The sequence below is a fragment of the Protopterus annectens genome, chromosome 8.part0 (assembly GCF_019279795.1).
Source record: "Protopterus annectens isolate FY-2018-M chromosome 8.part0, PAN1.0, whole genome shotgun sequence".
NCBI classification, from domain to species: Eukaryota; Metazoa; Chordata; order Ceratodontiformes; family Protopteridae; genus Protopterus; species Protopterus annectens.
This window is the reverse complement of record NC_056741.1, coordinates 1,280,862,661-1,280,880,430: the sequence shown is the minus strand read 5'-3', so window position 1 is coordinate 1,280,880,430 and position 17,770 is coordinate 1,280,862,661. Positions and strand designations below refer to the sequence as shown.

At 40.3% G+C, this 17,770-nt stretch overlaps 1 protein-coding gene across 1 annotated transcript in view; it reads right to left on the bottom strand.

Annotated features, from left to right (window-relative positions):
* Positions 1 to 17,770, bottom strand: part of POU2F2 (POU class 2 homeobox 2) — a 386,014-nt gene that overhangs the window by 25,468 nt on the left and 342,776 nt on the right. Inside the window, exon 13 of the mRNA XM_044080798.1 lies at positions 15,104 to 15,177. Coding sequence (XP_043936733.1) covers positions 15,104 to 15,177 — 74 coding nt within the window. The remainder of the gene's footprint in view (positions 1 to 15,103; positions 15,178 to 17,770) is intronic.

Below are 17,770 nucleotides of genomic sequence, written 5' to 3'. Positions count from 1 at the left end.
CTCATTCCTCTGTTTCAGCCAGTAAACAAAATAAAATAAAATATAGACAAATAACCATTATTTTTTTTTCTAACATACTAACACTGTTTTCTCCTTCGTGTGCCCACAGATGTTTTGGTATAATCCCAACACTTTCTGTCTGAATTTTTCCTTCCACCTAGATACAAATGGCAACCCCACACTGATGACTTTGCCTGGATGCCTTGGTATCATGGTTCAGCTGTTCAGCCTGCAGCAATCCCACAACTTTTTTATGACTTTCTTCATACTGACTTAAATATTAAGTGAATTATGTGCCTGATCATCTCCAAAGTACCTGACACAGTTTATCTTCCTTGAAAGTTAGTTGTACATTGATTACAAGAACTTTAACTAGAGACAGTTGTGGCAGTGACCTATAATCCCAAGCATCTCTCCTTCAGAAGGAACATTGTCTCTAGAATGCTTCAATCTTCTCTCCACAGTTGACCACCTAACAGTCTAGATATATCATCAAACAAGAACCAGAAGGGCTGCAAACACAATTAGCACTGCACCAACAAACTAGCACATGCCACGTTTCTTAATAGCTTATTTTTTAAATATTTTTGAATAAACAAAACTTACAAAGAAATATGAACAAAAACAAAGTAAAGGCTTAAACTCTGGTGTCATTCAAAGGGGATCCAATGTCTGTCTGCCTGGGATGACATGCTGGACAAGCCACGCTGCTTCGCAAGGGACGGCTTGCACCTGTCACCCCTGGGATTCCGGATATTGGCAAAGGCTCTTGCCACCCCCATAGTGCCTTTTTTAGGCAAGGCTCAAATTCTAAACCTACCACCCTAGAACACAAAAAAGGAAAAAAACTAAGGGTAATGCTGCTCAATGCCAGAAGTCTAAATCTCAAAATGCACGCACTCGAGGCCCTTCTCAGTATGGAGAACATCGATGTCTGTGCTGTGACAGAAACCTGGTTCAAGGCTCCTGAGAGCACCCCAGCACTATCAGGTTTTACCTCATATCATGCGTTCCGGCCCCAAAATCCGGACAATACCAAGAAAGGAGGGGGTATCCATATTCATCAAGGACACCCACACCTCAAGACTGGTGGCAACGACGATGCATCGGAGACCATCCAGGTGCAATTAACCATAGGCAAGACTGCTCTGCAAATTGTAGCATGTTACAGGCCACCCTCACAAACTCAGGAACCTCACATGGCCTTCCTGAAAACACTAGAGGGATAAATGTATCACCAAACACCATCATACTAGGTGACTTCAATTACCCTAATATAGACTGGGAACACTACTCAAGCCCAAACACCCTAGCCCAAAAGTTCCTGGAATTCATAAACTCAAATGCCATGGAACAACTAGTCACCATCCCACAAGAGGAGAAAACATACTTGATCTCATCATCACGAACATGGGAGCACAATGTTCAACACCGGAAGTATACCCCTCACTGGTGAGATCAGATCACAAACTAATCTCGCTGGAGGTCCTCATCCCACCCCCACCTGAAATAAAAAAGACCACAGTAAAGAACTTCTCGAAAGCCGACTTCACACTTCTAAAGACTAGTGTGGTCTCCTTTAAGGCCCCCGAGCCGATGGAAAACAGTACTCAAGCCGCTGAATCACTTACAAATGCCTTCTACCAGCACCTGCAGGACTGCATGGATAAGGCAATCCCAAGCAAAACAAAGACTCTTTGTACCAAAGGCAAGCGTCCAGTCTGGTGGACCCCAGCCATAAACAAACTCTACAACAAAAGGAGGAAGCTACTACAAGATAGAGCAAAATCCTTAAAAGGTAAGACACCCTTGATCACTATAAGTAAAAAACTAAGAGCTCTCATAAAATCATCCAAAGCAAATTTTGAGAGAAAAATAGCTAAAGACTCAAAAGACAATCATAAGGCCTTCTTTAGCTATGTTAGAAACCTGGGAGGAAACTCCCAGATATGTTCAGAACTAGTTCAAAATGATGTGAAGATTACTGATCCTACAGACATTGCCAACATACTGGCTGACAGGTTCAGTGCAAACTTCTCCCCTCCTCCAAAAGGAGAGATATCTATACCAGCGATTGCAGTCCCCCAAACATCTCCAACGCCCAAGTGAGAACTGCTCTCTCCAAAGCAAAAAACACAGCATCCATGGGACCTGATGGTGTCCCCGGCTGTGTGCTCCCTAAACTCAATGAGGAGTGAAACCCACAGCTAGGACAGCTGTTTAATCATAGTCTTACCTCTGGATACGCACCCAGGAGTGGCGCACTGCAACTGTGGTCCCACTTCACAAAGGCGGTGCCTCCACCGACCGTGGAAATTACCGGCCCATTAGCTTGACAAGCCTTATCTGCAAAGCCATGTAGAGGATCATAATGGACCTCATAAATAAAGACATAGGGAACTTGCAGACTTTGGATCCATCCCAGTTTGGCTTTGTCAAAGGCAGATCATGCCTTCTAAACTTGGTTGACTTTTTGAAACAGTCACCAAAGCCATTGATGAGGAAAGGCAGTCCATACAGCCTACCTCGATCTGGCGAAGGCCTTCGATACAATACCCCACTCGGGTATCATTGAAAAACTCATCAGCTTAAATGTTAACCCATACATCACAAGATGGGTTGCAAACTGGCTGAGTGACAGAACCCACAGGGTCAGAGTTGCTGGCGCCATGTCAGACTCAAAGCCTGTCACAAGTGGTGTACCACAGGGCTCAGTCCTGGGCCCACTCTTGTTTGGCATCTACTTTTCCAGTACAAGCAAACACAGGAGGGTTATGGCTGACAAAGTTTGCAGATGACTGCAAACTGGGCCATAGTAGGAAACACATCTGACACAGATATCCTTCAGAAGGGTCTCACAGAAACGGATAACTGGTGCCAGAGCCATGGCCTAAAGTTAAATGCCAAAAAATGCATAGTCATACCCTTCGGGAAAAACAAGGTTACCCCTAGCTACCAAATAGGTGGCAATCCACTGAGCACAGAAGAAGTTATCAGGGACCTGGGGACCCAGGTTGATAGTAGTCTGTCATTCGACACCCATGTAGCTAAAGTAGTTAGGAAGACCTTCTACATTGCTCACCTTATCATGAAGGGATTCTCATCTAGATCAAGGGAGGTCATAGTCTCCCTATACTCATCACTCATCAGACCAATGATTGAGTACAATGCCCCATTCGGAATGTATCTGACCCGACACTTGCAGCAGCTGGAGAGGCCACAAAAGTTCCTCACCAAAAGGATAAAGGGTCTCAAACATCTGTCCTATGCTGCCCGACTGAAAGAACTCCAGCTCTATTCAGTCGCTTACCGCTTGCTCAGAGGTGACCTTTGCCTAACATACAAGGCCATGTCAAACCCAGATTTGATGAATATGCTTCACCTCAAAAAATCTAGATCCGTCAGAGCCACAAGGGCGGGAGACTTAAACCTTGACACGGCTATTAATAGGACGTGCTGGAGGGATAGATTCATCACCCAAAGACTCCCTATGCTGTGGAACAAAATCCCGGTATATGTGAGGCAGAGCACCTCGCTGGCCTTGTTCAAGAGAAATCTTGACCAATGGATGGGAGATCGCAGATATACCCCAGGGATTACCTCAGTGTCACTGCTCGACAGAGGCACAGCAAAATAATGGGTATAGTTCCCCATACTAAAGGGGTGGCGTAAGCCACAAAACTATGGGCTAGGCTTGTAAATGCCCTCGGGCAGATAGCCTAGTATGAACCTATGAACCTATGAAAGTTCTTGGTGCATGTGGTGAAAATGTGTACTGCAACCTTATAATGTGTCCTTTTATCTAATCAACACACAAGATGACATCATACTAGCCATATCTGTGACCCTGGTAACCCAGGAACAGTTAGTGATCTGGGCACTGACAAGTAGCCCAGGGAGGCCAAAGGCTAAGGTTGGCTCTCCCATTTCAAGGGAAAGGAGATAGATTGGACTGATGCATACCTGACACCTAGTGAAGGTTGGCTTTGCCAGAGGTCAGCATAAGACAGCAAGTAGTCAGCGTACTCTGCAGCTAGTGAGAAAGCTTCTACCATGCTGGACATTTATTTTCCACAGGAAGCAGTACTTGAATAGTTATTTTCAACTCACTTTAAAAATGTAGCTTTGGAACTGCTGATTTCAAAATTCTTATTTTTGAAATTGTTTTCCTATACCTGAAATCCCTATAACTAACTAAGAAGATAGCAGACTGACATCTGGTGACAAAGACCATGGAGAGAAAATATAGTCAGCATGTAAAAAGAGAACATCACTAGCCAAATATTAATCTATAAATACACAATCTTTTGATGGAAAAATAGACTTTAATCTGCAAATCACAGTTTCAGACAATCCCTAGAATTCAGGAAAGGTTTGCGTGAACAGTAAGCCAACTAGCTGCCAGCCTGAGATTCAGACACTTCTCTGCCATAGTGATTTTCAATTAGCAGAAAAATCACTATGGAGAACACTCCTCCCAGTTGTGCTTCAGGATAATGGGTGTGGCTAATATTAATCAGTCATATGTACTCCCTCTGGAAATGCCTGCAGTAAGTGATTTACACAAACAAGCAATTCAGAGAAATGCTCATCTATGTAAATTAGCACAGATGACCATGTTATTTATCATGCCAAAAGATGTCAGTCATCCTTTCAAATCAATGGGAGAGACTGCACTGTGGGTAAATTTAGCAAAGTGCAGTAGAGAGGTAGTGTGTGTGTGTGTGTGTGTGTGTGTGTGTGTGTGTGTGTGTGTGTGTGTGTGTGTGTGTGTGTGCGTGTGTGTGCGTGTGTGTGCGTGTGTGAGTTAATGAGAAGGCTGCCTGTGCCAAAGTGATGCTTGGGCTGCCAGTGGCAATGGTCTTCCTCTTTGCAGTTAAACAAAATCTAAAGCATTGAAACTAGTGCATGTATATGTCTATTTTTGTATCTAAGCTTGAGACAATATTTTTTCAATTGCTGCAGATTGACTTTAGCTGTGGTCAAATGCTGCATTACGGATAAGTTGCAAGCGTCTCTCCCCACATCTGTTTACTTACTAATTCTGCTGCCCTCTCTTCTCTAGAGGTTACCACTTACCTCATCTCACCCTTCCTAACCATACAGCTGCTCCCTAATATATGATATATGCTGAAACTGGCCAAATTCTGTAACTACTCTACATAAGCAGTTTACCCAACTTTTCTAGCAGTTTTTCCCCAACTTATTACTATACAGGCTATCACAATGGAACAGTATGCTTCTTTATGTTATCCACTGACAGTCTCTCTTGCACTTCTGTGCCCACTCCGTTTGCTACACTCACTCCGCTCTCCTACCCTACCCCCATTCCCACACACCCCATATCAATTAAACATATAGCTATAGACTACACCCACCACCATTTCACACATTGCTAATTAATCTATCATATTATACCTATCAGTCCCCATAGCAACACCCTCCACCACAACCCTAATACTACACCCCTTTTAAAACACCCAACCCTAACAGTTTTAGACATTTTCCTTCTACTCATCCCACTCTTTCTGTAACTGAATATGATCTACTGCCCACAACAAAACCAACTACTAAAAGTGGGATTCTACCCTTTAATCATCTTCACTCTACTACTACTTTCCTTCTTACCACACCCAACTTCAAATCAGCACTCCACCCCCATGGCAAACAGAACTCATAGCCAATTCCATAAAATTAAAAAACGTCCCCATATCGCCATGCGACCTTACCTCCTCTCAATCCTTCTCTTACTTTTAATATAAGCTGATGGTCAAAACCTACCCTCACTCTCCTCAAAAGCAAGTAAAAATAATACATAAACTAACCAAACTCTATCTACATCTACTCCAAAAACTCACCTGCTGTGGAGACATTCACCCTAATCCAGGACCCAATACATCAACCAGCACAAACACAAATCAGTTAAACCCTCTATACCACAGACCAACCTCATCTCTCCTCTTTCTAAACATAAATGTAAGAAGTATACTCAACAAAATTCAAGATCTCCATGCCCTAATAGCTCTATACAAACCAGATATCACTGTGCTAACTGAAACATGGCTTAAACCACAACATTACAATAATGAGATTACACCCCTGGCTACAATATCTTACGTAGAGATAGATTAGAAAAAAAGGGAGGTAGTGTAGCTATATTATTCAAAAAACATCTCACCATAGAACAACTTGAGTGTAATGCCCAAGAAGTCAAAGATGTTGAACTAATCCTAGCCAAATTAAAACTAAACTCCAACAAGCAGATAATTATTGCAGGTGGTTATATCCCACCTGGCAATAACGCTACAATAATGGAAATGGATCTCAAACACCTATCCAAAAGAAACCATACTATTGGGTGACTTTAATATTGACTGGCTAAACTGCTCCAGCCACAACCCCTCTACCCACATTAACCTCCATGGGTTTACCCAAATTATAACTATACCGACTAGAATTGACAAGTCATCCAAACACCAGTTCACCCTAGACTGGATTCTGTTAACTGACCCTACTCTCACACAGCAATCTGGCTGTCTTCCTGATAGTCTTAAGTGACCATTGACCATCCTACCTAATTAGGAACAGATCCCAACACATCAACCAGCCCATCCTCCCAGTAGTACGTAATAAAAGGACCTTTATAGCTACTGACTTCATCAATTAACTAAAATGCTGTAACTGGACTCCCCTAATACAACTAACCCTAGATGAAGCCGTGCAGTACTTTAATTCAACATTCCTAAAAAATCTTAAACTATCATGCTCCCTCCCAAACCATCAGAATAAAAACTAACTATGCCCCATGACTAACAAAAGTTACTAAAAATACGATGAAAGAAAGGGACAAGCCATGGATTCAATTTCACAAAAACAAAACTATTACTTTGAGACAAAAATATCTAAAACTCCGTAACAAAACAAAAAAAGAAATTAAACTTGACAAAACTGACCACTATAAAAACATGCAGATAAAATATTCTCACAACCCACAAAAATTCTGGGCCACAGTAAATGGTATACTGCACCCTGGTAAATCCACTAATGCAACCCCTGTGCTACCAAACAACCATGATAACATTCTCACTCAATTTAACAAGTTCTTTACTGAAACAGTCCAAACCCTTGCTAATGCACAAAATAGTACTAGCAGCCCCATACCAATAGCTTCCCCAACCCACCTCAATACTTAAAACAATAACCTTGCTTTTCCCTGCACCCTGTGTCCATTAAGATTATTTCAAAATTCCTTAAGAAACTCAAACCAACCACACTAGCAGCTGATAACCTACCAGCAGATTTCCTTCAGATATTGGCTGAGGCTATAGCCTATCCAGTCTCTATTCTCATAAATAGGTCACTAGCTGAATGCAAGGTACCTACCTTATGGAAATCATCCCATATTATTCCTCTGCACAAAGGAGGTAACTCCTTAGATCTCACCAATAATCTCCCAATCGCAATTCTATCTCTTCCTCTGCACAAAGAAGGTAACTCCATAGAGCTCAGCAATAGTCTCCCAATCACAATTCTATCTCCTTTATCCAAAATATTAGAAAAAGTTGTTCACTCACAACTAATGCAGCACCTCCTGAAAAATAACATACATTCCAACTCCCAACATGGCTTTAGACCTTCCCATAGCACCACCACAGCACTACTAACATTTACCAACACTGTTAACCACCATAGAAACACGGGTCTATTTGTATCTTCCATGTTTTTAGACTTATCAAATGCTTTTGACATGGTAAACCACAATATGCTTCTTGAAACTCTATCTACCCTAAACATAAGCTCCTCCTCTATATCATGGTTCAACAGCTATCTATCAGGCCACCAACAGGCAGTTCTATGGCAAGACCAATTGTCCCCCCGTTACTAGTATCCATAGGAGTCCCTCAGGGGTCCATCCTTGGCCCATTGCTGTTCTCACTATTTACTAACAAAATCGCAACTTCCTCACTCATTGCCTCAGTAGTACAATATGCAGATGATACCACCCTTATATGTGCCACCCCCACCTTAAATGAGCTGCAGACCCTAATCCAAAATAGCTTTACTCTAGCCGAAACACGGTTCACTAACATCAAACTAATTCTTAATCCTAAAAAAAAGAAACTAATTATTTTCAGCCCTGGCAGATCTCCTCTAAACAATAATTTTACCATAAACTCCAAAGACAATATTCAAATCACTCCAACCACACACACTAAACTGCTAGGTGTAGAAATCGATAACAACCGGAAATTTGACATCCACATTGCACAAACCATTAATAAAGTGAACAAAAAACTGGGACGCCTCTATAGTAACAAACAGTTTATCACTAGACAGATCAAAGCCACTATCGTTAGGACTCATCTCCTATCCATCCTTCTATATGCCTCCCCTATCTTGACTAATCTCCGCCAGTCTGATCTAAACAAAATGGAATCTTGTTATACCAAGATTGCCAAGTTTGCCACTGAAACCTCATATAGGTCCCATCACTACCTATCCCTAAAGCAGCTCAATTGGCTTGAGTTACCTCAACTACTGCTACTAAATCAACTCTCAATAGCACACAAGCTCTACTACCTTCCTGATAATACCCCAGTACTCCAGCATCTAATTCAGCCCCACATTACCACTAGAGGATTAAGATCTAGCAACCAGAATCTAATAAATGTCATCAAACATAAAAATGATGCTGGTAAATCTCTCTTTGCCTGCACTATAGCCAGAATCTGTAATTCACTACCAAGCCAAATTACCTCTACTAACTCCTCTACTCAATTTAAAAACTCCTGAAAACCCACTATTTAAAGAACAGGCTTTGCTCCTGTTACGCCCCAGGTTAATCTCTACCATTACACTGCTGCTAAGGTTCTGCTAAAGGTCACCAGTTTTTCCCATGGAAAGTTTTTTTTTTTTATTTTTCTTTTACCTGCTGTATTTACCATGCTAAATACTGGCAATATCTTACAGTAAGAACATTATCACCAAACTGATGCCTTAACTGTCATTTCACGCAAAAAAAAAAAAAAATTAGATTTTTTTTTAAAAAGTGATTTTTCAATGTTTGCTTAGTCATTTTACAAATTACTACTTTTATATCTTCTTAACTTCGACTTTAATGTATACTTAGATGTATGTTTTCATGTATTGTATTTTGGAGCTTGTATTGATTACGCTGTATTGTATTTTGGAGCTTTTCTCCCCGGGCCTCCGCTGAAAATGGACATTTGTCTAGTCGAATTACCCAGGTAAACAAATGTAAAATAAAATAAAATAAAGATGTCTCTGAATTGCTTTTTCCCCACAATCATGTATACAGGATCTACCTGCAGTAAGCAGTTGACATGGCCTCAGCCTATGTCTCTGAAGCCCAGCCACTATCTCTGTGTGAAGGCTTTAAGTTTCTGAAACTGCAGTACTACCACAAAGTTTACATGAGCAGAACTGCATTCTAGCATCATACCTGCCATGCTATGATAGACTAGATTTACTACTTGGCCTCCTTGCCTCCTTTTTAAGGACAGTTGTGTCATGCTTTCCAAAACTCCTGCTATCTCTAAACTGCAGTACCATTATTGACTGACAGGAACAGGAAAAGATGTGAATTACTACCAACATTTTACAGTGAATGCTCACGGTGATGCAATATGTTCTTTTTTCTTTTGCTTTCTCTTAGCATTCGGAATTAGTTTTTGAACGTTAAATGGTACTGTTGCACAACAAATAACAGTCCTTATATGATTCTTACAGACTAAGACTTATTGTTTTAGAAAATTCTGTGCCCTTTTTTGTATTTATACCGTAAGAGCAAGGTCTGTCTGTAGAACTGTTTCATTAAATTCAATTCATGTCTTGTATACTAGAAGCAATATTAGTCATCAGTAAATGTTTCCATTTTTTTTTATCAAAATGTGTTTTTGTGACAGAATTGTGACATATGTACTTTTAGTTTTTTTACTGTTTCTTTCACAGTGTTTTTATATTAATAGCTTTATTTGTAATTAATCATAATTCCCTGCCCCCATTCATCCATTTTTAACCCTCTTTTCCTGGTGAGGCTATTGAAAATAAAACTGAGCAAAGTAGACCCCTATCCACAGTAACCGTCTCCAGCATGCCCTGTGATATCCTTAGGTGTTACAAGAGAAACTGTAAGATATAATCCCTCATGATGTATACAGGGTCTGCTCCAGTACCACACTCCCAGTAGGCAGTACCCGGTACACCTGTGAGAGGCAACCAAGGATTATCAAACTACCACAACTAACTCTTCCCAAACTGAGGAGCAGTGCCTGTACTCAAAGATCCTCCCAAATTATCAAACACCTCACTTTGTCATGGAGAAAGAGCCCAGCTACCCTCCCAGGAAACTCATTTCTGCTGCTAGTATCTGTGACTGCATCCTTTTAGTCTCTACCCAGAGGTCTTGACATTATGCAAGGCAGAGGACAAAGAATGACAGGTAAAGTCACAGCTTTGTCTTGTGACTCGGTTTTTGCTTCATCACCCAGATCCAGTACAACAGCTTCAGTACTGTCACCATTGAAGCCGTCCTCTGGTTTGCCTAAGATCACACAATATTAAACTCTTCTACGTGAGGTAGATGCTGCTCCTTCATTGGATGAGAGCAGTCCACTGTTTTCTGTAAAAGAGCCATGACTTCTAATTTGGAGGTATTCATTTTAATCCCTATCACTTTATATTCATATTCATCTCAAACTGCTCCAGCATATGCTAGAAATCAGTCACTTGAGGTTAACAGGGAAATAGCATCTGCAGACAACAAAGATGCAACTCTTACATCCAAAGACTGGATACTCTGGAGACCTTGGCTGTGCCTTAATATCTTTACCATTAAAAACCATAAACAGAAGGAGAGACAAAATGCATTTCTGGCAGAATGCTTTGTCCACTTCATGTGCATCTGACTTAACATTGAGAGTGTAGATACAGCTCTTGCTTCTTTATTACAGGGCCCAAACGGCATCCAGCAGTGACGCTGGGACCCCATACTGTTTTAACACTTTCTACAAGATATTCCAATGTACATACCTGTATGGCTTCTCCAGATCCATAAAATGGAAGAAGACAATACTGGCTGACTTCCTAACCTCTCCAATATCTGTACAAAGACAGAAAGCTATACATCTGTTTCATGGCCAGGATGGAATCAAAAACTCAGCTTTTGGAAGAAACTGTCTTTCTTGATTTCTGGCATATATTTCCATACAAATAGTGAAGTGTGTGATCACTCCATAATAGTGGCACACCTTTCTTTCCCATTTTTAAAATCAGGAGCACTAACCAGGTTGCCAGTCCAGAGGTTCTGGCCCTCGTGTCCCTCCTTCCATGTAACACTGATGTCAAACACAACATCCCAGTAAAGTTCATCACGTTTGTTACTTCTAGCTAGATTTCATCCATTCCTGCCATTGTGGACATATTTAATAAACACAGTGATCCCATCAAATGAATGCATCCAGTTCAACCAGCTCCTTTTGGCAGTGCTTCCTTTCTGGAAGACAAGTCTACTACATTCAGTTCTTCAAACTCTTCCTTCATCTGTCAACAATATCTCCAAGTGAGGTCAGCATTTCTAAACCCTTACTGAGAGAAGCTTTGCTAATGTTCCATCTTACCCACAACCTCTTTGTGGTCATCTGTATGTCACTGTCCATTGCTTCACCAAACTATTCCATACCCGAGTTTTCACTTTCAAGACTGATACAGGTGTGCTGTCTTCCTGGCTGTCAGTCAGATCTGGGAGACCCCCCCCCCCACCAACTAACATTATTTTGAAAGTCTCCTTCTTTAACCTGATAGCTTTGCTTAATTCTGACATCCACAAGTAGGTCCTATGACTACCAGCACGATAAACATTGACCTTCCTTTGGGCACAGTTCCTGGCCACCATTTCAGCACATGAGGTTTTAAAAAAGGTCCATTTAGACTCCACATACCTGGTGTATGGGAGAAATTCTTTCAGAAGTGGAACCTGAATGCATTCTGTAAAGAAGCATTAATTATATGTTCCCAGGATGCCCTCACTACATGCATGAGTTTCCCATATCTGTCCAGCTATATAGTCATTTGAAAGCTTGGCACATTTCTTGAGCTAAGTGTCCAGGACTGATGACACATAAAGAACTGATCAATGACCATGGGTCCAAGGTACTCTACTATCAGGTACAGTTATAAACATCTTTCCTTTCAAACATAACGCTTGTTACAGACAGTTCCTGACTAGCACACAAGTCCAAAACACATTTACTGCTCAGGTTTAGATAAGGCCAGCTGTTCCTGCCCAGTAATGTTCCACATGTTATTTTAATCATTCTCCATGTGAGTATTGAAGTCTCCAAGCAGAACTGCAGAGGCAGCAGAGCCAAAGAAGGAAGAATATGTTGAATAGTTGTTTGGTGCTTGTGGAAACAAATGGTAAACTTTTTCCTTCTGTACCTTGTTGTCACATTCAAATGACCATCTTGTGTACTGGCAAAGACTCCAGCTGTAGAGCAGGTATTAGAAGCATTCCCACCCTCATCTGGGGCATCTCTTGAGGGCAAATACCAGCACAGATAAAACAGAAAGAGATGCCACCTTTGCTTAAAAAGTCTGGTGCCAAAAAGAATGCTATATTAAGAAGTAATACCAGCTAGGTCTAGCTACAACATTTCAACTCCTGCAGAAACTCTGTCTCCAACTCCAGCAGTGTCCCAGGAGCCAGTTTCCACTGTCAGAGTCAGTTCCCCTGAAAAGCCACCCTGCTCCTACATACCACTTGACTGGTACTGTACCTGACTCCCGTCCTTCATCTTGTGGGTGGTGAGCTTGCACTAGGCTCCACACAGTGTCCTTGCATTTAGTCTAGTCATGCTACATGAATCAAGTGACCCCCAAGGTGCAGCGTCCAGGCTTGGTTCCGGGGAGGGGGACCATACCTCTCAACTGTCCAAATTTTTGCAGACTGTCCATATTTTTACCTCATATTTTAGATTCTCTCCTCATAAAATTTTTGGCTGTCTGCCATCTCACTGAGGATTGAAGTAGATTGAAGTCACTAAATAATGACATGCATTTGAGTTTCAGATGTCATATATTTCAGAAAATGCATGCTAATGCAAAACCTGTTATTCTAGCAAATTTCTAAGTTTATAAGGACAATATTTAAATTTGTCCCTGATTTTGGGCCTTTTATCTCCCATTATTTTTGTCATTGTCCAGATTTTTTGTACTTAGAGGTTGAGAGGTAATAGCCCTGTTCTTAATGAAAAGCTTTGCTTCTTGAACTGAACCATTATGGAAATCGTTTTTGATTCCTTTTTGTCTAGTCCCTCCTCTCAGTACAGTTTCACAAGAGTGACTTTTCCAGGAGCATCAAGTTCCAGACAGCATGTTTCTAAGGATCACAGATTAATTAATTATGCATCACAGGCAGCATGTTTACAAATCACACAATAAAAAAGCCTTGTCCACTAGATATACTAGAATGGTTTTGCCACGTAGATTTTCCTCAAGCAGCTTTGTTCTATAATTTGATTCTTATGAATTCAGTAATGTGGGAGTTTGAATTAGTTAAAAATCAAGTGGTAGTTTGCTGTCACCATGGAAGACAAAAGCATAGAATTTCATCTCTTTCCATGTTATTCAGTGACCTGGGTGCTGAATCACGGCCATGGCAACAAGTGACATGCAAAGGAACAAAAGAAAGCCAGATGCCCATTTTCTGTTTTCTTATCATCTGGGGAAGTACGTTATGCTTTAATATTCTTCTGTTTTGTCATGCTTTCTAAGGGTGCCAGCATATACAACCTAGAGAAGACGCTTATTACCCAGGGTAATCTCATACATGTAAATACAAATTATATCACAACAATGTCTTCATTCATTCAAAGAAACAAAACAGAGAAAACTGGGTGCTTTGTACCACTGAACAATTTGGTGCTGGGCCTTTACAGGGGGTCAATTTACTGGTGAGTAAGAGCTTCCATTTCCCAACAGCAGGAAACACTGGCTGAAAGCAAGTCCTTAATATGTTATCTAATGCAAGTAGAAGTTGCCAAGAAGATGTAAATTATTGCAAAAGTAACTGCTCTTTGAGATTCAAAATTAATAGCTTGATATTGTTTCAAGCAAGCATTTCTTATAATTATAAATACCCATTACTAGCATTTCTTATAATTATAAATACCAGTTACTAGCATTTCTTATAATTAAAATACCAGTTACTAGCATTTCTTATAATTATAAATACCAGTTACTAGCATTTCTTATAATTATAAATACCCGTTACTAGCATTTCTTATAATTATAAATACCCGTTACTAGCATTTCTTATAATTATAAATACCAGTTACTAGCATTTCTTATAATTATAAATGCCAGTTACTAGCATTTCTTATAATTATAAATACCCGTTACTAGCATTTCTTATAATTATAAATACCAGTTACTAGCATTTCTTATAATTATAAATACCAGTTACTAGCATTTCTTATAATTATAAATACCAGTTACTAGCATTTCTTATAATTATAAATACCAGTTACTAGCATTTCTTATAATTATAAATACCAGTTACTAGCATTTCTTATAATTATAAATACCAGTTACTAGCATTTCTTATAATTATAAATACCAGTTACTAGCATTTCTTATAATTATAAATACCCGTTACTAGCATTTCTTATAATTATAAATACCAGTTGCTAGCATTTCTTATAATTATAAATACCAGTTACTAGCATTTCTTATAATTATAAATACCCGTTACTGATGCTGTAACTTATTACAGTATGGATACAACTCATCTGTGTTGCTACACTGATCCTGCTGCAGTCATTAGATGCCAATAAAAGGTTAAAAAGTGAAAGACCTACTAGTTATTCAGAGCAGCCTATACAAATAAAATACCAACTAGTGCAATGGGGTTATGCTTAAGACATAGGCTATATCTGTGGGTCTCATGTTAACCAACTACTGACAGCGAGTTAGAAAAAGGGATACTGCTGCTTAGCCATTTTTCAGAATGCTGATGAGAAGAAATGGAATATGACAGATGATGGATGGGGTATGGACATGGGAATCGAGTCTTTGCACAAACCTTGGATAGTGGCCAGTGGATTGTTAGCCATGAGGGCAGAGTTTATGGCTGGGTTCACTCCCAGCAATGTGTTTCTGGAAACCAAAGCCAAAACAGACAGTGTTACATAAAATCATAAACGTACAGTAAAATACAAATATAAAGAAAATGATTATATTATCTGTGCCAATTTTCAGCTGAACAGAATAGTTTACTGTACATTTCTCACACATTTTACATTCCTTACCTGAACTTTGACTCGAGCATGCTATAAAACATCACTGATAATTCTTATGGCTTCCTAATATTGATGGTATTATGAAATCACTTACAATAAGACATTACAGCTAGACAACTAGACAAAACATCACTGATAAATCTTATGCCTTCCTAATATTGATGGTATTATGAAATCACTTACAATAAGACGTTACAGCTAGACAACTAGACAAGTGCGAATATGAAGTTACTTAATGGGCATATGTAATGAAGATGGCTTTGGAGAAAGCTACCAAGAAATTAAGTCTGGATATGAAGGCACTTTCAAGCAACAGCCACGGGGTAATGCAGGAGTCTGAATCAAGCAACAGTCACGGGATAATGCAGGAGTCTGAATCAAACAACAGCCATGGGGTAATGCAGGAGTCTGAATCAAGCAACAGCCACGGGGGCAGGAGTCTGAATCAAGCAACAGCCATGGGGTAGCGTGGGAGTCTGAATCAAGCAACAGCCATGGAGTAATGCAGGAGTCTGAATCAAGCAACAGCCATGGGGTAATGCAAGAGTCTGAATCAAGCAACAGCCACAGAGTAATGCAGGAGTCTGAACCAAGCAACAGCCACGGGGTAATGCAGGAGTCTGAATCAAGCAACAACCAATGGGTAATGCAGGAGTCTGAATCAAGCAACAACCAATGGGTAATGCAGGAGTCTGAAACAAGCAACAGCCATGGAGTAATGCAGGAGTCTGAATGGACTGGCTGAAACTTTAATTCACATATGAGGGCATACAAAGTTGAGAATGAACAGAGTGAAGACGCATAAGATCTTGATGACTGACAGTCAAGTTTTTAGTGTGGATTTATGAAAAGAGAAGACAATGAAGCAAAGTGACTGAGGCCTAGGTTTAGGCATGAAGAAGTGTGAGGTGTTAGGATGGCTTGAAGATGTGAAATGAATTTGCAAACATTATCTGCAGAATAACTAGAATTTGGAAAAGGTAAAGAAGTTGCTCAGAGTTGAGGCTGAAGTACATCTGCTATGCGTCACGTGTGGACAGTAAGAGAAATTGGCATAGTAGAAGGATAACTAAGGTCTTGTACAGATGGACAGGCAGTAAGTGGGGTATAAAAGCAGGAGTGACTAGCATATTTATTGTTATAATCACAACAAGAAGGGTGAAAGCTGAAGGGACTAGGGACAGGTAGAAGTAGTGTAACAGAACTAAAGGTGTAAAGATATTGGTACAGAGTATTAGCTATGGAAGGTCTGCTTAGATTGTTTAAATAACTGAGGAAAGACAAGAGCAACTCAAAAGGGTGTATAGTTCTATAATATGAATGTAATATATATATATATATATATATATATATATATATATATATATATACACACACATACACACACACACACACACACACACACACACACACACACACACACACACACACATATACGCATATTATGAATATAGTTTAATTCAAAAAGAAAAAGGGAAATTGACTATGCTTAAAATGACCTGCAAGGGCGGCTAGCCTAGTACTTACCTATGTGCCTATGAACCTATGCCTAATGCAGGCACAAAACAGGATGATAGGATTCATAATCTGGACTATATGTTTCATAGTTTCATAGTTTAGTACTAGGTTATCTGCCCTGGGGCATTTATAAGCCTAGCCATAGTAATGTGGCTTTTGCCACCCCATGTAATGGTACAAAAGTGTACAGAATAGATTTAGAATACTGTGCCTCTGTCTAGTAGTGACACAGAGATGACCCCTGGGGTAAACCTACGATCTCCCATTCACTCGTCAAGATTTCTCTTGAAGAAAGTCAGTGAGGGGCTCTGCCTAACATGAACTGGGATTCTGTTCCAGAGTATGGGAAGCCTCTGAGTTATGAATCTGTCCCTCCAGCATGTCCTATTCATATTTGTGCTGAGGTTTAAATCTTTAGCTCTCGTGGTTCTGATGGATATGGATTTTTTGAGGTGGAGCATGTCCATCAATTCCTGATTGGACATGGCCTTGTACATCAGGCACAGATCACCTCTGAGTAGGCGGTATGCTACTGAATAGAGCTGGAGTTTCTTTAGTCTGGCAGCATATGACATATGTTGGAGACCCTTGATCCTCTTGGTGAGGTACTTTTGGGGTCTCTCTAGCTGTTGCAAGTGCCGGGTGAGGTACACACCAAATGGGGCATTATACTCAATCATGGGCCTGATAAGGGAGGAGTATAGGGGTACAATGACCTCCTTTGATCTGGATGTGAATCCCTTCATGATAAGGTGGGCAAGGTAGAAAGTCTTTCTAACCACTTTGGCAATGTGGGTGTCAAATGAGAGGTCACTATCGACTTGGGTCCCCAGGTCTCTGATTACTTTTTCCGTACTTAGTGGGTTACTGTCTATGTGATAATTTGTGGGTACTTTGTTTTTCCCAAAGGGGATGACTATACATTTTTTGGC